A 26,384-nucleotide genomic window follows, 5' to 3' on the forward strand; every position below is an offset into this window, starting at 1 on the left:
GCCGAGAAACGCGGACGGCAAGCCCAGGAGTTACCTAACTGGCCCCTAGGCGTGTCAAATCCATGTCCTCGTCGACATTCCATCAAGGATATGTGATGGCGTTGACCACATGGTGAGGATTGCACGTGTTTGGCGGCTTGCGACGCACCTTCCATTTGTACGGAGGTACTTCTGTATCTGCCCACCAAAAAGTTGGTAGTTGCAACTTCCCATGTGCACTGAAGCCAGGTGCCCACATTTTCAATCATCGCAGACAGACCTGAATATGACTGACATGACACCAATAGCAGCCCAATATTTTCTTGCCCTTTCAGAAATTAGCCCTGAGAAAATATCCGAGAACCCGGAGACTGACCCAGGGGCTAGGGCTAGGCATCCCACAGGGCGTGTTCGCGGAGTTGGAAACCGTCGGGACGTTAACATCAGTTTACTTAATAGGCATGGAGTGGCCTATAAACAGGCGAGGCAGGCCGAGGGGCGCCTCGGGCCTCGAGGAACGGCGTGGACGGTTAGGTGGGTGGACCCTAGAAAGTACCCAGAAGTGTGAGAAAGTGCTGCTTAGTGGCTGCTAATGTACCTCGTCAACCAACCCGCTGCCTCGTTTAAGCTACCAGTGGCATATTCCTTCCCGGGCTTGTCTTATTTTCAGCTACTATTCAACGAGGAAGGCATGGCTGCCACCAATTAATGCCATTGCTCGCACCTTTGCTCCTTCCACTCCTCCTACACGTTTCAGTTCCCACGATCTTCCTGTCGACCTTTCTCTCCTCCTGTTGCCTTTTTTTTTTTCACCTAAACCCACTCTCGAGTCGAGTCACCTTTGTTGTCGTCCCAATCGACCGTGGTTCTTCACTGTCGCCATTAGCCTTCTGTACCCCGTTGCTTATATTCGGCATTGATTTGGACTCTTCAGCCTTCCCGATCGTGTCTGAGACACCTCGCGTACCACCACTTCCACACTGAATCTCACTCGCACCTTTTGACACCATCATCCTTCGCCTTTTGCAGTTGGTCTTCTACTTCGCTCGCCGCCTGCTGAGCAACCTCAACGACTCCCTCGTCTTTCATCCTATCCTTGACCTGCGCCGGTGGACTGGCTCCAGTCGGCTCCTTAACCACACCTCCCACCACGCAGCCACCCATCCCCTCTCTTCTCCTGGTCCAATCCTCGAGTGCGCCTTGATGATCAGCTAGACTTGCTTGTGCTACCTCCCACCCCACCTCTGTCAAGCTGTCTGAATCCTCGCCTCCCTAGCTCCTCGTCACTGCAACCTTGTCTGTCGTTCGTGTCACCCGAGTTTGACTTGTAAAAGAATAAGCCACCATGGCGAGCAACATCATTGGGAACAGGAACAGTACCCCAGAGGCCTCCAAGACTTCGCTGCGCCCTCCCTCCTCCAGAACTGCCGGCTCGACAAATGCTCATAGTCAGCAAGTTCGATCTTCAGCCGACATGTCTTTCAACTCTCCACTTTCCGCAAGGTCCATTCGTCCTGCCTCCGAGGTCCTTTATAATCAACAATCCCAGCAGGGCGGCCTCGACGACTCTAACAGGTTGGGTGAGCAGTGGATTCAAGACATCGAACAGTACGAGACTATGCTGGAAGAGATGGCTGCTGCCACTTTGGACCAAGATTTCAAGGACGAGCTGAGTGCCATTGAACAATGGTTTCGAGTCTTGAGTGAAGCTGAACGTACGGCCGCCACATATGCTCTGATACAGCAGACTACCCAGATGCAACAACGATTCTTCGCTCAGGTCTTGAACCAAATGTCCAAGAGCCACCCGATATCTGGCATTCTGTCTCCCGCCAACTTTGGGGAGAAGGACCCCATGTCTAGTCGTTTGAGCGATGCCATGTCAAAGCTCAATGCCGACGACCGGAGAATCTCTCTTGGTCGACCCTCTCCGGTGTCTCCTGCTGGAAATAAGCGTAATTCCGGGCTGGATCAGTCAACCATCCACGCCATGTTTCCCGACGCTGTCGCTGCTATTCAACAACAAAAGGCAGAATACGCACAGCAGACTGGCAACCTCCCCCCTTCCAACAGGAACAGCACCATTGGAGATCGCACTTCTCTTGTCGCCCCCACCATCTCAGCACCCAGAGAGAACAAGTCGGACGCCTTGAGTTGGCGTCAAGGTCCAGATTCACAACAGCCTCCTATTTCTCGTCCAAAATCTTCCTCCGGCCAAACTCAAACGCTACCGCCACCTCCCATGGGCCAATTTGCGCAACCACCCTCATCTGCAGGCGGTCTACGCTCCCCTCGGCCCCCAGGAATGACTTCTGGCAACATCCAAAACACCACCTTGACCGCACCAGACCACGGAGGTAGCGAGCTCCCTATGTTGTCTCCATACAATGTCGGCAACCAAAGTTGGGCCTCGATGAGTAATACTCCAATGGTGCCCAGCTTCAATCAGTCCCCTGCTCATACTGACATGGTGGCTAATGCGACAGCCATGAAACTCGCCGCACTTTCGACCGTCAACAATAGAATTGCCTTGGATGATGTCAAAAAGTATCGCCGGGCAAGGTCTAACGAACCACAAGTCCCTTCACAGCCGGCTCTGTCTCCTGGTCTCAATTCCCTTGGCATTCCTGGTATTAACACCATCATGGTTAACGACCACGGTCAGATCCTAAATGCTCAACAAGTTGCCGCAATTCAAGCTCAGCAGATCGCCGCTGCACAAGGTCATCGTTCTCGTCCCAACTCTCCGGGCTTGCCTTTGCAAACTCCTCTTGGTCAAACGAGCTTCGCTTCACCACAACACAACGGTTTCCTTGCCGCATACGATGGGGGCCAAATGATGATGGGACAAGGCCTGCCTACTTTTATGCCAACAGTCGTTGGAAGCGAAGGCTATCTCTCAGACCACTCCGAAATCAATCGTGGACGTTCGCCGAGAGGTCGCCGTGGAAGTTCCAAACCTCCCGAGGACCCCACAGATCCGGTTCTGCTCCAAGACATTCCCGCCTGGCTTCGGTCACTGAGACTGCACAAATATACCGACAATTTGAAGGACTTGAAGTGGGAGGAGCTGGTGGAACTTGATGACAAGGGGCTAGATGCTCGAGGCGTCAATGCGTTGGGCGCCAGGAACAAGATGTTGAAGGTAAGTTCATTGAGTCTATGGTCATATGCGAGATCTGACATTATATCAGGTGTTTGAACAGGTCAAAGAAGCCCGGGAGGAAGGGAAAATAGCAGGCTGAACGACTCCATGGAACGGGACGGCAAAAGGTGCTTGCGATTAAACGACACGACCGAAGGATCGAAGCTGGGCCTTCTATCTTGTACGACGACTAGACTTGAAATCTCCTGCTCCAAGCTGGCCATTGACAGGACCGGATCATTTTGTTGCCTGTCTCTTAGAACATGTCCTCGATGGTACCTACGAACCGACGCCCGCGGCCTCTTCTAATGACATGTATCCACGTCTAATCAACTAAGGAGGACCACTGAAAAGGTTACATATAGCGTGATGATACCACGCATGCACCTACGGACGACTTTTCTATGTTCAATAATCAAACCTCGTGCATCAACTTCCGTTCATTTGGCATGATTTCTATGTTTGTGATTCTTCCGTGATCCATAATTAGTTGCCCGCCACGGAGGAGACTGGAGTTAGATGGTCATCAAGAAGATAAATACCCTGTTGGGAGTACCAGACGGTCCTCAGTCATGGTTATGGGGTCATGCTCGCGGTTGAGAGAAGGTTTGACATCCAAGTATCCAAGGTGTCAGTCTTGGGACGCCAAGAGTCTCAATATAAGCCTCAATGCTCCGCTGTACTTGTATTGCAGCCTGCCGTTAAACTTGGGGATGAACTTGTAGCTTCGACGAGACCATCTGCCGCTGACTGCACCTCAAAGATTGATACCCAAAGAATCCCTTGAGAGAGAGTGTGTGGATTTCTCAAACGCCACAATGGCGCCAACACCGCTGGAATTGTCTGTATTCCTTAACCCTCTAGTACCTGAATCGCTTGCACACAACACACGAGTAAGTCGAATCCCCTCTCCCGTCTACTACTACCACCACCACCACCACCACCACGACACTACACTCGCAAGACAGACACCTAGGCTCTGACTAGAGACATCTGGCTTGGCTTGTCTCGGAGTTTGGAGTGTAGTGTGTCGACCATTCTGCCTATTGCTCAAGAACCCAAAAACGCAAATAACTGACTTGGGAGACCAGACCATTTCCAACATTCGATCAATATCAGGCCTTCTTTTAGGCATCGCAGCCGGTATCCTCGGTCTGGAATCTCTACAAGGGTTCGCATTCTACCTTGGCGCCAACCTATTCCTATCGGCCCTGTTCTACTTTGTGCTCGCGCACGCCGATCCTCAGCGTTATTTTGCCGGCACGCCGGGTTCAAGAGGTCTCAATGAGAGTGGAGCCGTAAAGGGGAGGAATCATGGTTCTGGCGCTTGGAGAGAGATTTGGTTAGGAGGTGGTCTTTTCGCAGATGCTTTGAGTGGGTTTGTCCTTGGATGGGCGGGCGTTGGTGGTGTTATTAGATGAAAGGGGAAAAGAATAAAACGGATTGAGGAGAACGGAGAAAGAGAAGAGGAGAGGAGAGGAGAGGAAGAGGCTTTGATGAAGAAGCTCCAGGGTGGCTTCGTATATGTGTATGTGGAATGCGCAGATGGTCAAGGAGCGAGGCGGTCTATACACCATGACACGACACATGTGAACCACTTTTCAATATCCTCTGACTTTGGTGGTGCTTCGCCCACGGCCGTTGGCAGCTGTCTTGTATTCACAAGGGCATTCATGGGACATGTATCAATGAACTATCAGCGAACGAATCAGTGGGTCAGTCACCAGGTTGAAGAGGTGTACCATCTTCAGACCTACAAGGGGCCGGGGAAGATGGCATGAGCTATCGCGGCCTTCGCAAAAGTCTCATATTTCAAAGCCCTGACTTGGTAGGCCAGTGTCTGGATGGTGATTGGGCCCGTACACATCATATCTCTTGAAAAGAAATTACAGAGAGTGACATCTGCTAATCAGCGAGATGTATAGTCTACATCAAGTCTATTCAAATTCATCAATTCTCATATCGCTGAAGACCACACCCGCAAGAGCCAGTCTCGGAATCCCTCGGGTTGAATGGAGACCAGTTGGTTGAGAGTGGTGTTGGTAAAGTCGAATCGTCCCTCAGATGTGGCTAAGAGATCATGAACATGCTCTTCTCGGGCTCGATCTCCAGTTGCTCGGGCATATGTCAACGAGTCTTGCAAAGAGGCTCGCGTGTGGTTCGAGATTTCGAATGGACTGCCTGTGTAGGGTCAGACTGGTTCACGTGGTCATGATCAGGACATCTTCGGCATACCATGGACCTGCTCCGCAATGGCAACGACATCCCTAACAGTCATACGATCGCCTCTCATTCTAAACTCCCTCGGCCAAGTTGGTAAGTCGAGAGCAGCAGTCACGAACCTGGCTACATCCCTCGCGGACGTCATACAGATTCGTGGGATGTTGCCCGAAGGACCGTGGACAGGAATTTGTGCCGTTCTGTGTCTAAAGTCCATCAGGTAACTTCCTTCTTGTGCAGTCACGCTCCCTGTGGCGATTTGAGAGGCTGACAGTCCTCCCGGTGCAAATCTCTCGTACAGGATGCCGCAGGTGAAGATGGTAAACCGCATGCCTGAAGCTTCTAATTGATGTAGCCGTCCCAGTGCCGCACGCCGATGATTGTCCAACAAGTCATTTCGAGGACGTAAGGCTGGAGGACCCCCAAACTCAGATGGCACGAAGCGGCGAACATGAGTCGCTGCGGCGGCTTCGATCAAGACCATCTGCGCTTGGCCGCTGATAGTGGAAATGACAATGTCAACACCAGTGAGGTTGAATCGAAGGTCTGTTGAGTTAGACTTGGCGTAATCGACCTAAGGCTGTCAGCGACAGGTTGCAAAGGAGCATATTCATCGGTGGCATTATCGTACTTGGATGACCTGCCAGCCTCTACCGACCAGGGCAGGCGCGGGCTTACACCATCATTAGCCAAGGCGACGAATGGAGAATCTCACGGGCTGACAGCCTACACTTCGTGACAATACGACAAATTGATGTGACGTTGTATTATCGATATAGTTGGCGATGTACTGTGCAAGCCCGTTGGTACCGGCTATGGCGATTCTCATCATGACAGGCATTCAGTGTTGAGCGGGCCACGCTCTCTTGAGGTTTTGAAGATATGTGCAATCGATCGGGGCATCATGACAGTCATTGACCGCGGACCGTCCTGCCACCTGTGAGATGACAAATCTCGAGTCAAGTGATAGAATCAGAATCAAGTACACAATCACATTGCGTGACTTGCATGCTGTCGTTACGAGCTCAAGGGAAAGAAATACTTTGAGAAGATAAGATCAGGGGGAGCGGATCTGCAAGGAAAGTGAAAACGGACATCCAGGGACCAATACCTGGCAGTTATTGAAGTCATGTTCTCTGGTTCAATAAAAATTCGACGGATAAGGGTCCGGCTTCCGGCTGATGGTGACGAGAACGAGATACCAATGGCTGGGCACCAATCGAATCTTGGGCCATGGAAAAGAGAAGCAAGTCCCGGGGACGCTGAGGCAAATTCCACGTGTGCCGGCAAAGTCTTAAGTACGGACTTAGCAAATGGTCGATCGAGTTGACGCTTGTGGTTGGGTCATGGGCGAAACCGGTGTCGACCTTGCAGTCAAGTTCAACAGGTTAAGAAATGACTAGAGCCAGACAAGTCGAATCATTCGAAACAAATAGATGCCCGAGCTGCTCTGCTGTGTGTCGCATGAGCAGTGCCCTGTAAGATGCCGGTTCTTTTGCAGGACTTTTCACAGTCTAGGAAAGGCAGTATTGAACCGGGGTGTAGGAAGGCCAAGGTATAGGTAGAGTTCTGAGTGGTCAGCCCTATCCCAAAGGTTGTTCGGGATCGATCCGTGGCGCCATGGAAACGGCGATCGGCAGCTGTGACTGGTTGAGTCGTAACAGGGGTGCATGATATGGGAAATGGAGTCAGCGCCAGACGAGGCACTAGATATACTCACTCGGGGACAACTTGTGATTGCTCGCCCCGTACACATGTTTGTCTCTCTGCATCAAGGGGGTATCGACCCTATAAGGTAACTAACCGTCCGGAATGGTGAAGCAGCCTGCCTCAAGTAGTACTGGAGCTTGTGCAGCTGAAAAGGGGTTGGTAACACAGGTCGGGCATTTCCAGTAGTCCATACCAATCTCGCGGTGGAAATTGAAACCAATACTTGAAAGAGTGATGATGGAGAATAGAGACAGCCTGCAATGATGGAAAAGATGAGAGAGATGAAAAGAAAAAGAAAGAGACTCTGCAAGACAGAAAACACAGCAAGTTGGGAGGGAACCACGGATGCCTGTTGCAAGGAAGGAGTGGTACACAAAACCAGGAAAGAGGAAAGGGCCCCCGCCAAGACCCTTCATCCACGCGTGCCTTCCTCTTTACCTCATGTTACATAGGCAAGAGCAAAGCAGAGCAGAGTCAGGCTCCTTCCTCCACCAGTGGACTGTCCAAGAATTTACTTGACGCACAAACTTTGTGTCACAGTGGAAGTGGAACGAGACAAGTTCTTCTTGAAAACATCGTGGCCAGCAGACTAGTGTTCAAAGAACTCTGATGCTCGTCCTTGGCTACCTACCTCAGTCATGTGGCTCACCATGGCTCTAACAAGACCATCAAGAGCCACCTTCATGCGGAGTTCCGAGAGCCGAGCAAATCCACTGGAGGCATCTGTTGTCAAGGAAAAGGTAGTGCGAGGAAGATAAGCTCCCGATGGTGATGTTTAACGGACGACCTCTCAAGTCTCGATGCTGATACCGACAGAATGGTACACTTTTGCCTTCTGTGGATAGCACTTCCGTTGCTCCTCGCTGCTGACCCGCATGGGAAAAAAAAATAAAACCACAAGCCCACAACATTAGAGAGACATGTACTTCCTTGCGGCGAGACCGCTGTCATCTTTCTCCTCACTACATTGCACGCAATAGGGTATCGTCCAAGACAATTCTCCATCACTCGCAGCCTGACTTCGGTAAGCGTCCAGACTGTCAAAGCAATTCTCCTTCACGTATTCTTTGGACGTCTAGTGCAAACATTCCTACCGTGTCATCTTTCTCTCCAAAACAGGCTTACCGAGCAGCAAACATGAACATGTCCACTGGCAAACCTTCGCCCATTGTTCACAACCCCGACCTCGACCTCGACCCCGTCCCTACCCTCGCGATCGTTCTTGTCGGAAGCGCCATTTTCATCATCACAAGTCTTTGGGTCTGGGCAGCATTTCTCTTCTACAATCGGATTCGCAGTCAAGAGATCCAACGCCAGGCCGACGATGCAAGATGGGAGGTAGTTTTTGGAAGGTTAAGTGAAACAAGCCGTCATCGAGACAGAACAACAGTACAGGAAAGCCAGTGGCTCCGCTCTCGAGCTGCAGAAATGGCAAACCAAGACTCCAATTGGGATGGCGAGACCCTGGGGTCAGATTCGGCCTCCTCGTATAGCCATGTAGGCTGGACGCTCTCCATCAACAGTTCATGCCCTTCCACAACTGAGGCCAGTTCGGAGGTTGACGATCCCGAGCCATACGTGCACTTCTATGGCACTTTTGACGACCCTGGCCTTCAAGTCCGACATCTCGACGTCGGAGAGCAAGAGCCTGGGGATGATATGAACAGAGTCTTAACCTGGATCAGGCACGATTCTTGGTCGGGACATCTAGTTGGAAGGCACCTGGACGAAGAGTCTGACAGGCATAGCTGAATCATAGTGAGTCACCGCAGTCAACTTATGGGTTTCAAATTGGTTGTGGCTTTGGCGACTGACTGGCTGACCATTTGTTTCAAGGTGCAGCGTGTCTCAATTTGTCCGTGCCAGAAGCCCGAATTGAAAATCACATCATGTGTGGTCGAGATGAAGATCAAATCTTGACTTTCTCGAACGGAGGTGAGACGACAACAGAACTCTGGCTCCCGTTACCAGGAAGTCTTCTCGAGCAAAAATAGTGGTAACGATCAATTCGAAGAGGTTGTCTTACTGAGTCGGCTCAGCCGAGACGCGATCAGATGCCCAGCAGCTGGGCTCCAAGACACTTCTCAGCCCGGGCAAGAGACAGTAAGCCACTGTGGTCATTCCGCCGCCAATACTAATCGTTGCCCTTGATTAAACTGTTCCACAAGGTTCAACCATGGGCCAAGGAAATACAACATCGTCAGTTGTGAGCGTCGCCCAGATGTACAGGCTGAGAAACAGAGCCAATTGTTGGACCAAGGTTAGGTAAAATAGTCGATAGCTGGAGCATGTACCGTTGAATATCTTAGAGACAGTATTCAAATTGCCTTTTGTGGCTACAACCATCGTGCCGGACTACTAGCGTGGTCATCCATGATGCGTATCTTGTCGTTCATCCATTTATCAAAGCTGGATGCTCCTTTCAGTCACCTCAAAGTGAGCATCCAAAATAGCGTTTGTTGGCCAAATCACTGGATTGATGCTTCGTCATGGACCATCCAGCTCTGATCACTTTGTATACCATCATTGGAATCCTGGCAGTCGTGGGCACATATTCAGGGATCAAATACTGGAGGGAGAGCAAAGCCTGGCGTAAGCAACGAAATGAAGAAATCGATAATCGGTACTCCAACTCAGTCGCTCAGGGATTGCCGTCGCCTGGCGTGGGAAGTTGTCATGACCGGTCACCGCCGGGGGTATGGAACGGTGTGTTTGGCGCCAGGAGACGGTCGACTGTTACTCCCAGTGCGGCCGAGAGTGGTCTCGGAAAGCATAGCATGCCGCAAATTACTCCTCGAAAGTCATCTATTCGAACTGGCATCGTGAACTCTGGTCACACCATGTCGATGCACCCTGGTACTTTGGTCTTCACAGATTCAGGGCGGCCTCCACCTCTTCCTAGAGCAGTCGTAGGACGACACGGTATCCTCGAGGACTCAGCTGAAGAAAATACTTCCACCACAACCAAAACCAACGCCACAGAATCAACAACAAATGTATTCGGCGGGGCAACCTCTTTAGAGAGTGCATCTCAGCTTCCAAATGTGGCCCTACAGAGTTCAAAGCAAGACCTGGTCCAGGATTTGAGCTGCTACAGCCTCGAGGCATCTGTGGGAGAAGTAATGACGGCTCGGTTGGTCGACATCAAGCATGCATCAAGTTTGTCCGTCCAAGGCTGCAAGAGTTCATCCTCTGTTCCACAATAAATTTGACGATCATATCGGCCAAAGTGAGCAGTTCGAGTTGCCCGCACATAGTGTCAAGGAGTCCGGCAAGACGCCATCCAATACATCTCAGTCTGAAATAGTCGAACTTGATACGAGCAATCAAGAGGCCCAAGATGTACTTGTCTCGCCACAATCGTCACGGGTTGGCCAGTCAAGCCTAAGGCGAATTGCTGAAGACACTGTCGTATCTCCATGCTCGAATGATAAAGAACGTCGATGGAGTTGGTCTGCGGATGACGAGAGCGCTGTTCGTGGCAGGTCTTGATTGAATCCGTTTGGCCGAATCAACAGGCGATCGTGATAAGGCTTCAGGAAAACATCTTCATGTCGAAGAAGGCCGGTCCCGCTTCCATTTCAAGCAATCTGATGCCTGGGAGGGTAGTAAAGATTTCGTGGGTCTGGAAGCATGCATATGTGGTCAACAATATAGAAATCCTCTGATCTACCATGATAGACGAAGTTGTGTGGTCTTTTCTCCCCAGTTAGGTGTGATATTAGTTCATCGCTTATTGCCAACAGCAGCCCATCGTTCTCGACTCTTGACCCCCACACCTTCGTCGACGGTCGATCCAGTGGTAGTGCTGCTAGCCCAACCCTCACCGACCTCCCCAATGACTCTTCCTGGTGCACCTGCGACGATACTTCCAGGAGCCCAAATGGAGTTTGCAGGGAGGACAGTCCCATCGAGGATCTTGACATTGTCTTTAATCATGACCATGTTCCCAATTACACAATTGGCACCGATATGAACATTACTCTTGATTTCGGCGGCGCGAACCTGGGTATTGGGACCGATATAGACATGGTCAGAGATTCGGAGGGCAAGGTATTGCATGACCTGCTGAGGTTGACCGCCGTTGGGATCGACGACTGTGGTCAAGCGAGAAGGAGGGTGTAGAGTGCAGCCGGGGCTCACGAAGACGTATCGACCAAGATGGATAGAAGTATTTTCCTGAGTGGGAGCTTTCTGGTCGCCCGACTGTGCTGGTGGTTTTGGCTGTGCCGGACGAACAAGGTCACCGTGGATCAGGACGTCTTTCTGAACCACACATTTGCCGGCTAGGATGATGTGTTTAGGCCCCAGAATTACAGCATGGCGGCTGATCTTGTTGCCCGTTTCCTATGTAAGTGGTTAAGCGGGTGGCGGTCAACGCTTTCGGGTCTGGGTGCGTACAGTTTCGATATATTCTCCTCGGACAGCGGGCTTGGGAGGCATATTGCCCAAGCTGCAGACAAGGAGCAAAAGTATTCATGGAATTCCCGCCTTGTAATTCCCGCCTTGTACCAGCTCGAATCTTCAAAAATCCAGGTCGCCCGATCAGAAATCTCAGAGCAGTACCAGATATGTGCAGAGCCCATGTTGGAGGTCGATTTCAAATGACGTCGCGTAAACAATTGAAGATCACCCACGTGATATCAAACTCTCTTTTGTTTGCATCATCGTCCTCCTTCTTAACATCATCACCAGCCTCATCCCACAAACTTGAAGCACAAGCGACATGTTGAAGCACGCCAAATATATCAAGCTGCTGTGCGGTGGATTCTACTTATTACAACAAGCATGATTGGTACGAATGCACTTGCCACCATGTCCATCACCCCTGGGGGAGAACTTGTAAGTGAGTGACCTGTTAACAAACAAGATTCTTGTTGGCTTGCAAACCTGGTCTCTATTAAGATAGAGGCCCTTCCTGGTGTCAAACCTCAAAAACTATATATAATGCCAGGCTCTGCTCTCTGTTATGACTGAAACCCTTACCAGTATCAGCCATTATAAAGTATACATCTTGCCAGCCCCTGGTCTCCGTTAGGATTGAAGTCCTCCCGAGTGTCAACTTCCAAAAGCTGTACGGCGGCACGTGGCACCTCTTTCATGTCGTAAGATATGGACACATATTCACGACTTGACTGAATGGGCCATGTGAGATCAAACTGGCTCCTGTTACTGTCACTCTTGCTTCCGCTTGGCACTTTCAACTGATCCAGCTTTCTTCCTCACAATCTCATTTTCCGCACCTTTTAGGCTCCTCTCTCTGTTTTTACAGTGTGCTGCTGATCTCACAGCGAGCTTTTCATTTTAGCTTTCCATCAATCTTGCTTTGCCGCGGCACGATAGATTCACCTCGTTATCCTCCTCTGCAAAGCTATCACATTTATTTCTACAGGACCGACTCACAAAGTGAGATAATATCATCACCATAATGGCACAAGAAGACTTGGGTGCGTTCCAAAGCTTTCCTGACAACAGCCCCCACGAGGGGCCGTTGTCAGAGATCAGGGAGCAGACTGAGCACGGTGAACAACCGGAAAACACACAGGCAAGCCAACAGGCACATCGTCCCCGCGTCGCCCGACTCTCCAAGGCACAACGAAGGAACCTCCGTCGGAAGCGAGCCGCCAAGGAGACGGAGTCCATGTCTCTACCAGTTCCTATCAGCCAAGATCAGCCAGAAGAGGCACCCCTGCCGTCGGGGTGGACTCGAACGAGGGTTGAAGGGGCCAAAGAACTGCCCCTCAACAGACGCAAGAGAAAGCTTGCGATTCGACGCTCGGTAATGCGAGATCGAGCGCAGGTACCTGCGGGCGCCTCGAGAGAGACTGGCGAGTTGAGCCGAGAGGACGTCGACAATGAAGTCCAAGAACGGTCGATGAGGGCGCGGATCCAACCTCACGGATTTGCCAGGCAGGTCCAAGGTAATTTGTCGCCAACCCAGTTCTAACAAAGCACCTCGCTGACACTCCTGATTACAGGCCAAGGCATGACGACCGCACTGGCGGACTTTGGCAAGAACGAGGGCGCTCGGTTGCAAAGTGCCTTTCAAGCCGCCAACGAGCAGCGGTGGAAATCTCTGGGGTCCGAAGTCACCGACGAGGACAAGATGGATTCAATCACCAAAGGTTCGTCATTACCTTTCGCGCCCTTGTCGACGTCGTCGCTAACGTTTTCGCTCATCGATAGGGCTCGAGGACTCCCTATGATTTGAGATTGGATCGACAGCTGTGGACCAGACACCTACAGAGGGACATTAATGAGAAGGTGCATTGGAACAAAGAGGACTTCCAACCTCATGACTGCGATGAAAAAAAGAAAAATGCGCTGCACTGCACTGCATGGGCTCGCTCTATATACAGACCAGTCTAATGATATGACGCAAATGGGCTCATGAAGACTTAATGACCTGGCGGTTTCCTAGATCGCCAAACCATTCAAACTAGCCGCATCGGATTTGCCCTCCACAAGATCCTTCTTCTTTTCCAAGCCTATGCTTTCTAATGCATCCCCATTTTCATCCATATGAATCCCATGACTCAAACAAATCCTCCTCGCCACCGCCTCACCACTCCAATAAGCGCCAGTTGTAGTGCCAATCGCAATAAAAGGAGCTGTATGTTCGCCAGCAAACCAAATACCTTTATTCGTCAACCCACCCGCGTCGCGCATGACCTCGATATCCTCATCCCCACGTTCCAACCCGACCTGAAAGTTTGAGTAGCTGCCATGACCGGCGAACTCGTCGTTCTGCCATTGGGTTATGAGGAATGAGGTTGGGTGACATGCTGAGTCAGTGTCTGAGTAATGTGGTAGACGAGTGTAGAACGGGTGGGCGAATGTGTCGAGGATTTCTCGGTATTGATGGGAGTCTACAGGGTGGTCCTTGATTTGACTGACTAGATGCGTCGCGCATGGGCCGTACATGTAGAAGAGGAGTGTGGGGTGGGAGTGTGGGGATGGGAGATGGGCTAGCGATACGACGTTTTGATTCCATGGTTGATCGGCTGGGTGGGCGATGTAATCTGGGTCTTGGAAGTGGGTGAAGAGCGGGTAGCTAGTATTACTGGTCGAGTCGATCGAAGGTGGTCCTAGCCAGAATGCTCGTGGAAATGTAATGTACAGTTTCTCTAACCGCCCGTAGTTGATATGGTCGATGGCCTGGCACAAGCGAGTTGGTAGAGGAGGACTGAAGACGGATTCGCCGTGTTGTTTAAGCCAGCCAAGCGGACAGGTGACGACGACATGGTCAAAGTCTTGGACACAACCATTTGAGATGGTCACTTGTACTTGTTTCGTCACTGCCGTGTCCCCTGTCTCGACGACGATGTCGCACCTCTTGATCCGGATCACTTCACTATCAAGGTGCAGGTCGACAAGGTCATGTGAGACGACCTGGTCGCCAATAGACTTGAGAATGTCCTTGTACGTACTGGCGACAAAGACATTCTCGCCCTCAATACATTCTTCCAGCCAGAAGAACTTAAGACTTTGTGTCTGGATTGGATCGCCGACAAAGGGTCCCCACATTTCAGATTCACGAAGAAGATCATATTCTTCATCTTTGGTTAGGGACTGTTTCGCCAGGACAGTCCGAAAATGGTCGTAAAGACTCGTGTTAGGATCGATGGTATCTGTGTGGTCGTCCGAATGCTTGAACGCATCAATCACCATTCCCCAGATAGTCCCTGATAGCTGCGTGGCTTGGGTATCGGGACGACGACGACCTTGAGTGTCGAAGAGTGCTCCATCCTCGTCTGGGCTGATCACGGCGGTGTTGGTCTTTTGAGCCAGCTCCATGATCGGGTTTCCTTTGGTGCCATGGATCCAGTTTGGGCCCATGTCCATCAAGTATCCGCCAGACTGTATCTGATGGATTCGGCCGCCGATACGGTTCCTGGCTTCGAACATGGTGACCTTGATGCCGCTGCGTGCCAGGACATCTGCGCATCGAAGTCCGGCCATGCCGGCCCCGACAATGGCAACGTGCGGCATTTTGCTGATGCCATGTTTGATGGTCGCGGATCCAAGTGAAGGAGGCATCATGTGGTTCGTTCTGGGGATACATCTAATCAGGCTTAGTGCTATGTATGATCGAGAAACATGTGTCACGTGATTTACGGTGGTGAACCCGGAGCTGGTATACAATCGGCAGTCCTTCTTAGTTAGTGTCGGGACAGCCGAGGGTATGTCGGGCGAACGAGTTTGACATTCTTCTTACTCAAATCTAGGATCCTGAAGTCACAGAGCCGCTGCTTTTGCCGTACGAAACAAGGGTTCCTTTTCTTCTGGTGGCGGCCGAGTCGTTCGCAAAAGGTCGATTTCCCCACGCCGCTCAACACAGTATGACAGCCTTTTCCATCTGTCAACTGCAAGACTTCGGACAAAACATCCTGCTCTCGGTATAACATGACTTGATCTGCACCGTGCTGTTTGGCAGTTGCCGCTTTCTCCGTTGTTGACACGGTTCCTATTACAGTGGCACCTATATGTTTGCACATTTGGATTGAACCAGCATATCTGACTCTCAACAATCAAAAGCACTATGCCTACCACCAACCATACCTTCCAGAATGACCACCTTTCTAAGGTTGAGGAGGTGAGCGCAAAAGCTCGCCAAACATGGGAAGCCGTACCTGTCATGGAGCATGTGCCGGCCCCTTGCAAGACTTGACCCTTGACAATATCACACCGAACGTCATTGCAGTGAACTCCAATGTCAAAGACAACCCAAGACTCCATTACCTCATCACGAAATTGATCAAAGTGGCACATGATTATGTCTTACAACAAGCTCATTACAGCGCTGTACACAGTCTGACTCAACACGAAATGTCACGTGCTTTCCGTCATGTGCACGTCACATGACATACTCCACAGTAGCTAACGTCCCGACAGTATCGGGACGCACATGTAATTCAGCGGGCAAACGGGACAGTTTATCTCTGTTCCTCGTCCAGCTTCCGCATTGCATCCCGCTCCGAGATCTAGCCTTCTCCAGGACCGCAAATGTTGCTACTCAGCTGTTGTCAACGTTCTGCTAATCCAAAATATTCAAAAGGAGGGTTAACTTGGCTAAGATATACGATTGTGCAGTCATAGAAGACTTGAGCATCGCTACTACGACATCGTAGACGATCTGGTCAAGTACCTCGCTCGGCTTCACTACTTTATACTTTGCTGTGCGTTCCAGTTCAACATGGGGTCTGTGACATTGATACCCGGTGTCAGAGATGCAGACTCACTGCGAACGATGTTTTCGACGGCGCTGTCAGAGATGTACAAGAAAGAAGTGCCACTCTACGACGAGCTGCTTTCAATCGTAGCCAAAGTCGATGATCAAGTACGATTGAAGACTGCAAGTCGGCCAGAGCTCGATACTTACGATAATAGATAGCTAGCGGTCCCCTACCCGCGCGCCACCGGATCGAAAGGCATGGTGCGATACGCCTCGGAACAGCCCAGGAGATGCAGACCATAGCCAGATTATTTGCACTCCTCAATATGCACGCAGTCGACTACTACGACCTCAGTCTTGTTGGCTTCCCACTACACGCCACCGCCTTTCGACCCCTGACTGGCGAAGCCTTGTCTCGAAATCCTTTCCGTGTCTTCACCAGCCTTCTCAGGTTAGACCTCCTTCCAGCTGAGACAAGCAGCCTAGCTCAACAGGTCCTTGGCAAGCGCAAAATATTCTCTGATCGTCTGCTGGAGCTGCTTGATCAGGCTGAAACCACTGGCCTCACCAACTCAGAGCAAGAAGCAGAACTGCTGGAGGAAGCGCTCAAAATATTCAAGTGGCACGCGACGGCTCAGACTTCCTACGACTTCTATAAGCAATTGAACTCGGTGCATCCCATGGTTGCCGACATTGCATGTTTCCCCAGTGCTCACATCAACCATCTGACCCCGCGGACCCTGGACATCGACCAGGTTCAGGAAGCCATGCAAATACACGGAGTGCCGGCTAAGGACAGAATTGAAGGCCCACCACGAAGGAGATGCGACATCCTCCTGAGGCAAACCAGCTTCCAAGCCCTTGAAGAGCGGGTCCACTTTGTCGACGAGGATGGCAACGTGACGGTCAGCCATCATACGGCGCGCTTCGGTGAAGTAGAGCAGCGTGGAGCGGCGGTGACACGGAAAGGAAGAGACCTCTACGACACGTTGCTCGAAAAAGCCGACAGCATCATCGAATCTAAGGGGACCGCTGGCCATGGCATCAATGACGACTGGCAGAGGGCTCTACAGGAGGCGTTTTCAGAATTTCCAGACACATGGGCTGAACTACGAGACCAACGCCTGGTCTACTTCAGATACATTCCCGTGACGGCGCCAAATGCCCCGCTGTTGGAGGCGGAAGGTCAAGCGCTTAAGCTCTCTGAACTTCTGGATTGTGGCCTCATCAAATATGAGGCGATCACATACGAAGACTTTTTACCGATTTCAGCAGCCGGCATCTTCACGTCCAATCTCAAGGGGTTCTCCAACACGAAGAGGAAGGAGAGCAAAGGAAACAGGAGTCTTCTTGAGCAAGCTCTCCCCACCAAGATTCTTGACTCGACTGCATTGTACGAGCAGCTGGAAGCAGAAAGTATAGAGACTTGCCGGAAAGCGTTGGGTTTGCTCGCGATCCAATCAGACTGAGTATGCAGCGTGCACTTAAGAGAACGGATATATACCACACCCTTGTGGAGAAGAGAAGGTTGCTTCCAAGGCTAAACGCAATCCATCTCAGAATTTGGATCCTGATTGGAGAACTTGCGTGAAATTGTTATCATGGAATAGAGTCTTCCAACTCAGTAAATCTCGTCTGGTAACACAATGCAATTAGGGCTCCTGTGACCAAGGAAAATAGATCGCCACACAGTGGATCCCTGCTCTCCATGCTTAAAAGGGAGAGACAATTTTCTACACACTAGACACCTCGATTGCCAGCCCGTTCAGGGAACACTGACCTCGATGTTGGGGTCTTAATGTGGTGGACCCAAAATGTGGTGGCACCCTTTGGCGGGTTCCCGAAGATTGCGGAAACGGCCAAAGATAAGTCAACGCTGGGTGTACCCCGGGGCGGGCCCAGAACGATGGCGAGGCTTTGCCGCGAACGGCTGGCCAGCGGAGACAATGAATGGTCCAGATACAAATGTGATGGAAGATCTTACACGTTACACCTGCGGGTTGATGGACGGCGTAAATTGTGCCGAGGGGCCCGGCATCCCGAACACTGCTTTCCGCATCTTCCCCAAGATGCAGTGCTCGAGGTGTGATGGTGGTAATTCTCGGTACTTGCCCACAAAGGACGTGATCATGCTCAGCCAGGTGATACTCCACGACCTCCGCAAAGCCTGGGGTGGTCACAACTGGGGGATGGTAAATGTGAAGCAGTGTTCCGTGTTGGCTGCTACGCTACCTCAAATAGTATCGAGTCGGCCGTCGACCACGGTTGATCCGCTTAGTTCGCTAGCTGTACCATCACATGACGAAGACGAGGGGATAGGGGCGGGATATGGGGGACGACGAAGGCAACCGAGCGTAAATTCTTAAGCGGCGAGAAGATGTTATCCAAATATCAGCAACCACTCTAGACCCTACGGGCTCGCCATGAAAAAACTGAGAATCGCGACTATTCACGAGTAGACTTGAATGAGTGGTTGAATAGATATCGTTTCATCACTCTTAGTCACGTGATACTCAGGACCTGGGCATGACAAATATAGGTATAACAGATCCTTGCGTTATTTATCCAAATAACGTGTGTTCATGCATTAGACCTTTACAGCCAAAATTCAGATTCCTGGGTTTTGTTGCTTCACCTTTCTTTCAACATGTGCCATTTTTAACCGACAGAACAGATGCCCTAGGGCCAGAAATTGTGTTTATTTCCAAGCCCCTTGGCTGAGAGACAACAGACCATGGATGCAATCCAGTTCTTCGCCGTGCGCTTTGGCCTTGCTCGGTGATGTTTTATTCCAATCAGACATGGAATGATGACCTTGAGATTTGGTGGTACCGTTGGCATTTGCAGGTGAGGCATCCGGGAAAATGACCCCTTCGTTTTCGCGCAGCACTGGTCGATGGTTTTCACTTGGATCGGTCCTCCGCAATGGGTTGACGGACGCCCTAGTCCCTGGTGCCCAGTTCTCCTTGTCAGAGTCTCCCCCTGACGACCGTCTGGTACTGGCGTCAGACTTGGACTTCGGATTTTCCTTGACTCCATCTCCGCTCTGCAGCCGTGCAAGCGATGACTTGGTACGTGCCAGCTTGCGTTTCTCTTCTTTGCCTGAAGACATCACCCGTGGGTTGCTCTTGGACACCGAAGGGCTCAATGCTTGTGATCGTGCCTTGAAACTGTTGGAACGGACCAAATGGATGGCGCTGATGGCAGATCCATTGGTCTCAGCTTCTGCTTGCTTGGACAAGGCATCCTGTGCGGTATTGTCACAGAAAAACTCCCATCTTCTCGAATCACGAGAACGACCAAACCCAGAGCCAGGTTGCTTGGGTGGCATTTGACCAGATTCTCGGAAGATTTCCATCTCACTGGTACTGCTCTTGCTCCTTGCTAATGCAGGTCGGGCATTTCCTAATGGTGGCATGCTCGGGTTCGAACGCGGCTTTTCGGGAGACGGGGTTGGTTCGTTGTTTGTCCGAATCTTAACTGCTCCGTCCACGGTCATGGCCAGCCGCACCATACTCGCCGTTCGCTTCAATGGTTCCTTTTCTCGAGGAGGCAATTCGGTTGCTGTTGTGATACATGCCTGGCCCTCCTTGGCGTGCAACCCTGACATTTCATCATGGCTGCGCTTTTTGGCACTTCCTTCTTGGCTACTAGTCTCTAAAAGACACTGACCAACTTCCTTCACTTCAATACCTGGATTGCCTGACGCACCACATGATGACGACGACTGTTCAAAGCTTGAGGGAGGAGTGGAGGCGGCTCGTGTAACCTGCGATGAGAGTGGGCCTGTTCGTGGGGAAACTTCTTCTGAAGAGGGGTTCAAGAGGTCTTGGATACTCGAGGCTCGTGAGGCTGGTCTGTTGGGAGGATCGATCGGTGCGAGAGATGATGGACGTGGCGTTGGACCAGTCAATGGGACTGGGCTTGAGGTGTGAGTTCTCAAATGGGCAACAAGTTCGTGGGGTTGCAGAGGTTTCGATTTTCGACGGTCATTTTGGCGTCGATTCTGGAACCAGATCTGAAAAGGATAACTCAGCATATATGAAGACGTGGTTTGGGAGATGCTTTGTCTACCTGCACTTCCTTCTCGCCAAGATCCACTTGGCTAACGATGACGGCTCTCTCTGCCTTGTCTGGCTTGGAGTTCCGCAGGTATGCAGTTTCCAGGATAGCATGGTCTCGAGGACTGTGTGATGGTGAGTGTGAGCGTGTAGCACGGGGATGTGTGTAGTGGCATACCTCGTGCGTTTCCTTCTGGATTTGGGGACGTTGGGGGCATCTGAGGATGGAGAAATGTCATATGTGGGAGGGGTCAAGTGGAAGTTGTGCTGAGGAGCATGGTCAGAGGCATGTGCAGAAGTGAGCGAAGCCATGGTTTCGCTCTAAATGTTATCAAAGGTACATGAGGGACCTAAAGAGCGTGTTGAACGTGCAAGGTGCAAGAATACAAGGATGAGGACGGAAACAAAGATGGAGAGTGAAGAGTAGAATGAATGGGAGACCGACACCAGCGAAAGTGACCCACGTTCTGCACAGATGACGCGAACTCTGAAGCCAGCAGAAAAGCGCGTCGTGCCACTCCAGTCAAAGGTGGCTTGGCGTCCACCAACACCCAATCTTCCTAATCTTCCCAATCTTTCCCGCTATGAATTGTTGTGATAATTTCCTCTGTCAAGCTTTACACACATGTGGTCATTCCTAGATTGATAGCTGGCATTATACCTTTTTGTTCATCGCCATCAAGCCCCCTCGTATTATACTTTGAAGTTGCTTTTCTTGCCTGATTGTCGGTTGACTCAACATTGAATATTAAGGGCCTACGCGTTGATCGCGACGCCAACGCCAGAGCACGTGAGCACTTTGGCTCGAGGCTCCAGTGTATCTCACGTGACATGAATATCCATCTTCCTATTCACCATGTCCTCATACTGGAGGTCTCGTAGATAGTGGATTTATACATTTGTTGTAGGAGTAGCAGAACGACCAAGCCCTCTTAAGTCTGCCTGGAAATATTCACAGCTTGGTGCCTATATCTTTCACACACACACATACATCCCCGCTCATGACCCTCCCTTCTGCTGCGTCTATGTTATTAATACATGATCTTGACGTATGAGCCTCTTGAGATGTAGGAACTGAGATGGAATCCACAGATCCCAGCATATTTCCAAAGCCCAGTATAACTGATCTTTCCTCTGTTAGTACAAGTGATGGCACAATAATATTTCCAAGCTGGATCATCTGCCTGAACATGGGGTAGATGCTGTTCAAGTAGAAACCAGACGCTTCCTGAAACTGCAAAATATTCTTCTTCGGCGTCACAATGGAAGCTGGAACATGCGTTGATCATCTCTCACTCAACGTCGTTCGAATCTTCGGTCTCTTCTGCCTCATGGGTTGCCTCATCATTGTCATCTTGTGCGTTACTGCTCTCCTCCTTCAGGTCGTCGTCCACGAGTTTGCCCTCTCGCCGCAAGCGGTTTCGCGTGAAGGAGCGTTTCATCCTGTTCGTGCGCGGAATGCGTGGAATTTGAGCCGTAAGTTTGACCTCGAGTGGCGAATCAGAAGATTTAGCATACCGCAATAACCGTCGAGACCATGCCCTAGCCGGTTGGGACTCAGAATCAGACCAGTCGGCCAAAACGTCGTCTTGTGTTGTGTCGCGGACAGATACACGAGACTTCCTGAATTCTAGAGGTGGTGGGTGGCTTCGATTGCTCATGTCATCCAACATCGCCAGTCGCTGTTGACGTTGACGCTGTATCTCTCGGTCCCTCGATTCTAATCTGGTGAACCTAGGATTGAACAGAGATTGACCTGCCAACCTCTGTGGTGTGGGTTGCCCAGGCTTCACTGTCGGCAATGCTGATGGTCGACCAAAGCGGCGACTGCTCATGATTCGAGGTAGCGTAATATCGTGACGCATAATTCTGAGCGTTTCCAGCAAGCGCCTCTCTTTGCGACTAACCCGATACTGTGCTGTCTCCAAGGTTTCGAACTGACCCTGTCGTTCCTGGAATGTAACACCTCGCGGAATCTGTCCCTCATATATCTCCATCTGATCAATGCTGGAGCGCGGTCCTTGACCTTGACCTTGGTCGTCGTGCGAATTGTCCGTCGTACTTTGGATGTCTTCCTCAACTGTAGCCAGGTTGTCTACAGGAACGTGGTCCACAGGTGACTGACTCTCAAGTACTCCGGACCGGTTGGCTGGGGTGGCTTGGCGGGTACGTTTTGGAATGTCGCCAATAATGAACTGCTTTTTGCGAAGAAGAAGTGCCTGAATACGGTCTCTGTGATAAGGTAGCTGGCTGATATATGCAAATGTCCCCTTGGCCTTTTCCAGAAGCTCGTAAAGCAAGCTCTTGTTCGCATCGTCTCGTCTTGCAAGGCGCCGAAACCTACGAAGGACGGTAGCCAAGTACACCGTCGTCCAATACGTTGGCATGAGCTGGCCAGGTCTTCGTTGTTCTTCGAACCTCCTGCTGACAATATGGAGGGAGCTCGCCTCCTGATCTCCATCTGAAAACGAAGAGGGGGATAGCCACTTGCCGCGTCTAAGGTGTGTCCAAGGTGGTGTATTCGGTAAGAGCCTGTTCTCAAAGAGAGAAAAAGCGAGGATTTGATGGTTGAGGTCGGGCGATTGAGTCAAGGTCTGAATGTAGAAGTTGAGGTTTTTGCTGGTCAAGGCAAAACCAACTTCCTCCAGTCGCCTTACAACAGCAATAGCTTCGTCAAAAAGAGTCTGCTGACGCAATGCTGAAATATATTGCGTGATCGCACCTGCAATCAGGAATCGTTGTGAGGGTAAGATTTGCAAGTCGGGTCGAGCGAGCGGGGAGTTCGATGGTGACTCAGCAATCATAGATGCGAACTCGGTGTCTCTGTCATTCAGCGCACGAATCTCTTTCGAAGATGGCATTGGCATTTCCGCTGAGTCCTCCACCTGTAGTTGCCCGTGAGACGTTGTTACGCCCTGCAGCCTACTAGCCACTGGGACATGCTGAGCGAAGGGAATGGCGACGGTCAAAATTTCATTCCAGGCCTCTTCGACAGCAGTCCACTTTTGTTGGGAGCAAAGAATCTTCATGCTTATCGTCAGGAAATCGAGCGACACAGATCGCTCTCCCTGAAGGCTGGGGTATGATGATCGTTTAAGTGACAAATCTCGTTGCATGAGCCGATTAGCTTGTCTGTAGCGTCCTTTTGTTGTCAAGAGATGTGCGACGAGTTCGAAGTAAGCAGACGGGACTGCATCGATAGGTCTTTGTCGGTGGAGCCCAGGCTGTGGAGTTTTGGATGCGCGATCCGGCTGCGGGTCTTCAGTCATAATCTCCATCAACTGATCCAAGGTGGCCGTCAAGTCTTCACCATCTTCAGCGAGGTCAAGCTTGGCCCGGAATCGGAGCATCGTCATGTTTGCGCTTGCTCCAACGCGTGAAAACCGATGGAGCATCTCCTTATATATGACCTGGACCATGTCACGATTGCCCTCCATGGCATAGCCGTGCAGAATGATGGCATAGTGAAAGCGGGTTGCGTCAAGCCTAGAACTAAGGTTGAGAATTCTCAAAATCTGGGCAGCATCCGTGGTCTTTCCAATGACAACAAGGCCAGACATCAATGCCGCGTAGGTCATATCATCAGGTACCACACCGAGCTCTTTCATCTTCTCCTGGACCTCCAAGGCTTTATCAGGCATTGCCTGAAATGCATAATAACGTAGAATATGATTCCAGATTTTGACGGGAGACCCTGCAAACTTGGCCTCAGTCACCACCGAAGCAAGCCTGACAGCGGTGTCGATCTGGTCATTGAGACAATAAGACTGGACAAGACCAGCAATAATTTCGTAAGACCCTTGGATGCCAGATTTTTGCGCCAATTCAATGAGGTCAAGCAAGGCATCCGTGTCTCCATTTCGGGAATGCAGAGCCATCAAAGTACCGAATGAGACAACATCAGGTTGGAAACCTTGCTTTGTCAAAGCCGCAAAACGATTCAGAGTTTCTTCTGGATGGGTGGATCTTGCATAGGCATAAAGCAGGATGTTCCAGCAATATGCCGTGGGCTTTATGTTCCATTCTTCCATCCGTTTCAATTCCCTTTCCGCACCTTGTACGTCGCCAATGCGCGCGTATGCGTAGAGCAGCGGGGTGTAGAACGCCGCTTCTTCGGGTCGGCCGTGAACACGACATAGATCAAGAAAGACGTTCTGTACCCCATCAATATCAGATTGTTTGGAAAGCGCCGACAAGACGAGTTGGTAGCTTGATTTATCAGCCATACCATGATGTTCAGCAAATTCGGCAAGCAAACCCTGCAAAACATCGGCCGTGGCCTCCTCATCGCAATGAAGGGATATCAAAATACCAAGTGTGGCACGAGAGGGCAAGACCCCCGGGTGGAGCTTACGCATGTGGCGATAGATCAGGACTGAGAGGCCACTCTTGTCAGGACGCTTTGCTAATTTCAAAAGTGTTTGTAGAGCTTGGCCGTGGACATTGGGAGGAGGCGAAAAAGTATCCAGGATCTCGAGCAGACCTTTGGGAGTGATGTCGCTCATTAGATCTCCACTTGAGACAAGGAGACGAAGAAGCTTCCGGCTCAAGCTCATAAGAGCACCCTGGTCTGGTGAGACCATAAGTGATCTCGCGGACAACAACTTCTCCAATCTCAAGATAGCTGCGGGGAGATTTTGGTCCTTGGACACGGCGGCCAGGAGTTTTTCGTCCGCTGCAGGGTTTTTCAAAGACAAGAGAAATTGATCATGGTATGAAGTCTGCCAAACGCTGGCGGCGGTTCTCCACAGTCGTCGAGATACACTGTAAAGAAGAAGCAGCGGACTGCATGTATCATTGAGACCGGCATCTGTTGCTTCTAGGTTTATTGCTTGGGCTGAGCGATACATATTGGAATGAACGGAGATCAAGACGGCGTTGTTGTAGTCCTGTTTGGTCCGTTGGTCGCGGTGAATGGCACGAAAGGCCGCAAGAGCAGTGTCCGCATGCTCTCGATAGCCGTAGGAGGCCAAGGCTGATAGCACCTCAGACCCAAATGCTCCTTGATCGGTAAGTTGACGAAAGAGGTAGACCATCTTGTCTAAGAGGGAGGTGTCATGGACTTGCTCGGGCGTATTTGAAAGGTATCTCAAAATGCCCTGAAGGGCCCTCGGCGCATCGATTGGCTCTTCGTCTTCTTCGCCTCGATATGGCGATTCCTCCGTTGTGGATGACTCTTGTGCCTCTGGAAGGCCTTCGAAGGTACTTTGTGGCGGCTGGGCCGAGGGTTGGAGATCTTTCTGAACTGGATTTGTATCCCCATGGTCTGCAAGTCCTTTACTGTCAACCGTCGCTGTGTCATTGTGCTGTTTATTCAAGGAAGATGACTGTCGGTCCCGTCTGCTACTTTGGGTATGGTATTTGGAATTTCTGGAGTCGGATACTGTGCGAAGGTTGGATCTCGTGGTAATGGAGGTAGGCCTGGACGAGGAAGTAGTTCGGTCTACACGGTCGACGGACGATATGTTCTGAGGCTCAGCCCGGACGGAGTCGAGATAATGTGGCCACCATGGTGGCTGAAAGCTATTGTTTCGCCCATGCTTCCAAAATGATGGTCCAAGACTTCTTCGGGAGCGCAACGGGAGCTCCAGACGTTTAACCAAGAGGTGTGAAACTGGTTCAGCGCATGATGCAGCACGCTCTAGCATGCCCCAATTTAGACTCTACGGGCCAGAGAGGGTATAGTAGGGAGACAGGGGTCGAGGTGCGTAGCTAACAACAATGATAGCATCCGTCAGAGTGATTGAGGGCATCCGTATGCGAGGTAAGAGGAGGAATGGATGTTGGTCGGATCAAAAACCAATTTAGATGTGAGAGGTCAATTTAGGAGGAGTTCAATGCAGGGGTGATGTTGACACAGGCTAAACGAAGTCGACGAACGACGTGAAAGTCGAAGATGCAATTGATCTTGAAAGTTTTTTGGTGACGGCGAGACCAAATAATTGTATGGCAGGAGCAAAGCATATTGGGTCCTTGGGTCCTTGGGTCCTTCCCCAAAGTACTCCCGCCCTGGAGAATCTATTTTCCGGCAAGAACCTCACACCACATCTCCCAATTAGTTTTGTGCTCACATGCCCCTCCATCAATATTGAGT

General features: G+C 50.9%; 11 protein-coding genes across 11 annotated transcripts; 6 read left to right on the plus strand and 5 right to left on the minus strand.

Moving 5' to 3' along the window:
* The first annotated feature begins 703 nt into the window (after positions 1–703).
* Positions 704–3,557, plus strand: PV10_01010 (uncharacterized protein). The gene is made up of 2 exons (XM_016365163.1): positions 704–3,124; positions 3,174–3,557. Exons 1-2 carry the CDS (start codon positions 1,325–1,327, stop codon positions 3,222–3,224), a joined length of 1,851 nt encoding a protein of 616 aa, XP_016228812.1. The 5' UTR covers positions 704–1,324; the 3' UTR covers positions 3,225–3,557.
* A 288-nt stretch (positions 3,558–3,845) lies between these two features.
* On the plus strand, positions 3,846–5,084 carry PV10_01011 (uncharacterized protein). Its single transcript, XM_016365164.1, has 2 exons — positions 3,846–4,017; positions 4,216–5,084. Exons 1-2 carry the CDS (start codon positions 3,943–3,945, stop codon positions 4,543–4,545), a joined length of 405 nt encoding a protein of 134 aa, XP_016228813.1. The 5' UTR covers positions 3,846–3,942; the 3' UTR covers positions 4,546–5,084.
* Positions 5,081–6,321, minus strand: PV10_01012 (uncharacterized protein). Its single transcript, XM_016365165.1, has 4 exons — positions 6,075–6,321; positions 5,976–6,017; positions 5,360–5,918; positions 5,081–5,305 (listed from the first exon to the last, which is right to left on the minus strand). Exons 1-4 carry the CDS (start codon positions 6,183–6,185, stop codon positions 5,082–5,084), a joined length of 936 nt encoding a protein of 311 aa, XP_016228814.1. The 5' UTR covers positions 6,186–6,321; the 3' UTR covers position 5,081.
* Positions 6,322–8,191: 1,870 nt separating this feature from the next.
* Positions 8,192–8,806, plus strand: PV10_01013 (uncharacterized protein; the record flags this gene model as incomplete). The annotated part of the gene is made up of 1 exon (XM_016365166.1): positions 8,192–8,806. The coding sequence occupies one exon, from the start codon at positions 8,192–8,194 to the stop codon at positions 8,804–8,806; it is 615 nt and encodes a 204-aa protein (XP_016228815.1).
* A 444-nt stretch (positions 8,807–9,250) lies between these two features.
* On the minus strand, positions 9,251–11,586 carry PV10_01014 (uncharacterized protein). Its single transcript, XM_016365167.1, has 2 exons — positions 11,456–11,586; positions 9,251–11,401 (listed from the first exon to the last, which is right to left on the minus strand). Exons 1-2 carry the CDS (start codon positions 11,495–11,497, stop codon positions 10,781–10,783), a joined length of 663 nt encoding a protein of 220 aa, XP_016228816.1. The 5' UTR covers positions 11,498–11,586; the 3' UTR covers positions 9,251–10,780.
* Positions 9,544–10,260, plus strand: PV10_01015 (uncharacterized protein; the record flags this gene model as incomplete). The annotated part of the gene is made up of 1 exon (XM_016365168.1): positions 9,544–10,260. One exon carries the CDS (start codon positions 9,544–9,546, stop codon positions 10,258–10,260), a length of 717 nt encoding a protein of 238 aa, XP_016228817.1.
* Positions 11,587–12,482: 896 nt separating the features above from the next.
* PV10_01016 (uncharacterized protein) lies at positions 12,483–13,265 on the plus strand (the record flags this gene model as incomplete). Its single annotated transcript, XM_016365169.1, has 2 exons — positions 12,483–12,975; positions 13,033–13,265. 2 exons carry the CDS (start codon positions 12,483–12,485, stop codon positions 13,263–13,265), a joined length of 726 nt encoding a protein of 241 aa, XP_016228818.1.
* Positions 13,266–13,360: 95 nt separating this feature from the next.
* On the minus strand, positions 13,361–15,094 carry PV10_01017 (uncharacterized protein; the record flags this gene model as incomplete). The annotated part of the gene is made up of 1 exon (XM_016365170.1): positions 13,361–15,094. One exon carries the CDS (start codon positions 15,092–15,094, stop codon positions 13,472–13,474), a length of 1,623 nt encoding a protein of 540 aa, XP_016228819.1. The 3' UTR covers positions 13,361–13,471.
* Positions 15,095–15,976: 882 nt separating this feature from the next.
* On the plus strand, positions 15,977–17,933 carry PV10_01018 (uncharacterized protein). Its single transcript, XM_016365171.1, has 2 exons — positions 15,977–16,394; positions 16,445–17,933. Exons 1-2 carry the CDS (start codon positions 16,251–16,253, stop codon positions 17,696–17,698), a joined length of 1,398 nt encoding a protein of 465 aa, XP_016228820.1. The 5' UTR covers positions 15,977–16,250; the 3' UTR covers positions 17,699–17,933.
* A 755-nt stretch (positions 17,934–18,688) lies between these two features.
* On the minus strand, positions 18,689–20,658 carry PV10_01019 (uncharacterized protein). The gene is made up of 3 exons (XM_016365172.1): positions 20,469–20,658; positions 20,304–20,415; positions 18,689–20,247 (listed from the first exon to the last, which is right to left on the minus strand). Exons 1-3 carry the CDS (start codon positions 20,600–20,602, stop codon positions 18,928–18,930), a joined length of 1,566 nt encoding a protein of 521 aa, XP_016228821.1. The 5' UTR covers positions 20,603–20,658; the 3' UTR covers positions 18,689–18,927.
* A 230-nt stretch (positions 20,659–20,888) lies between these two features.
* Positions 20,889–26,220, minus strand: PV10_01020 (uncharacterized protein). Its single transcript, XM_016365173.1, has one exon. It carries the CDS (start codon positions 25,936–25,938, stop codon positions 21,583–21,585), a length of 4,356 nt encoding a protein of 1,451 aa, XP_016228822.1. The 5' UTR covers positions 25,939–26,220; the 3' UTR covers positions 20,889–21,582.
* Between the last annotated feature and the right edge of the window lie 164 nt (positions 26,221–26,384).

This window comes from Exophiala mesophila, assembly GCF_000836275.1.
Source record: "Exophiala mesophila strain CBS 40295 unplaced genomic scaffold supercont1.1, whole genome shotgun sequence".
Classification (NCBI taxonomy): Eukaryota; Fungi; Ascomycota; class Eurotiomycetes; order Chaetothyriales; family Herpotrichiellaceae; genus Exophiala; species Exophiala mesophila.

Bases quoted from the DNA above. Each gene is read 5' to 3' on its own strand.
- PV10_01010 (XM_016365163.1), top strand. From the start codon at position 1,325: ATGGCGAGCAACATCATTGGGAACAGGAACAGTACCCCAGAGGCCTCC. The intron at 3,125-3,173 runs GTAAGTTCATTG...ACATTATATCAG, and splicing joins CCAGGAACAAGATGTTGAAG to GTGTTTGAACAGGTCAAAGA.
- PV10_01011 (XM_016365164.1), top strand. From the start codon at position 3,943: ATGGCGCCAACACCGCTGGAATTGTCTGTATTCCTTAACCCTCTAGTA. The intron at 4,018-4,215 runs GTAAGTCGAATC...TTGGGAGACCAG, and splicing joins CGCTTGCACACAACACACGA to ACCATTTCCAACATTCGATC.
- PV10_01012 (XM_016365165.1), bottom strand. From the start codon at position 6,185: ATGCCTGTCATGATGAGAATCGCCATAGCCGGTACCAACGGGCTTGCA. The intron at 5,919-5,975 runs GTACGATAATGC...TGACAGCCTTAG, and splicing joins GAGGCTGGCAGGTCATCCAA to GTCGATTACGCCAAGTCTAA. The intron at 5,306-5,359 runs GTATGCCGAAGA...GACCCTACACAG, and splicing joins CATTGCGGAGCAGGTCCATG to GCAGTCCATTCGAAATCTCG.
- PV10_01014 (XM_016365167.1), bottom strand. From the start codon at position 11,497: ATGCCTCCCAAGCCCGCTGTCCGAGGAGAATATATCGAAACT. The intron at 11,402-11,455 runs GTACGCACCCAG...CCACTTACATAG, and splicing joins GAGGAGAATATATCGAAACT to GAAACGGGCAACAAGATCAG.
- PV10_01018 (XM_016365171.1), top strand. From the start codon at position 16,251: ATGGGGTCTGTGACATTGATACCCGGTGTCAGAGATGCAGACTCACTG. The intron at 16,395-16,444 runs GTACGATTGAAG...TTACGATAATAG, and splicing joins TAGCCAAAGTCGATGATCAA to ATAGCTAGCGGTCCCCTACC.
- PV10_01019 (XM_016365172.1), bottom strand. From the start codon at position 20,602: ATGGCTTCGCTCACTTCTGCACATGCCTCTGACCATGCTCCTCAGCAC. The intron at 20,416-20,468 runs GTATGCCACTAC...ACCATCACACAG, and splicing joins TCCAGAAGGAAACGCACGAG to TCCTCGAGACCATGCTATCC. The intron at 20,248-20,303 runs GTAGACAAAGCA...TATCCTTTTCAG, and splicing joins TTGGCGAGAAGGAAGTGCAG to ATCTGGTTCCAGAATCGACG.
- PV10_01020 (XM_016365173.1), bottom strand. From the start codon at position 25,938: ATGCTAGAGCGTGCTGCATCATGCGCTGAACCAGTTTCACACCTCTTG.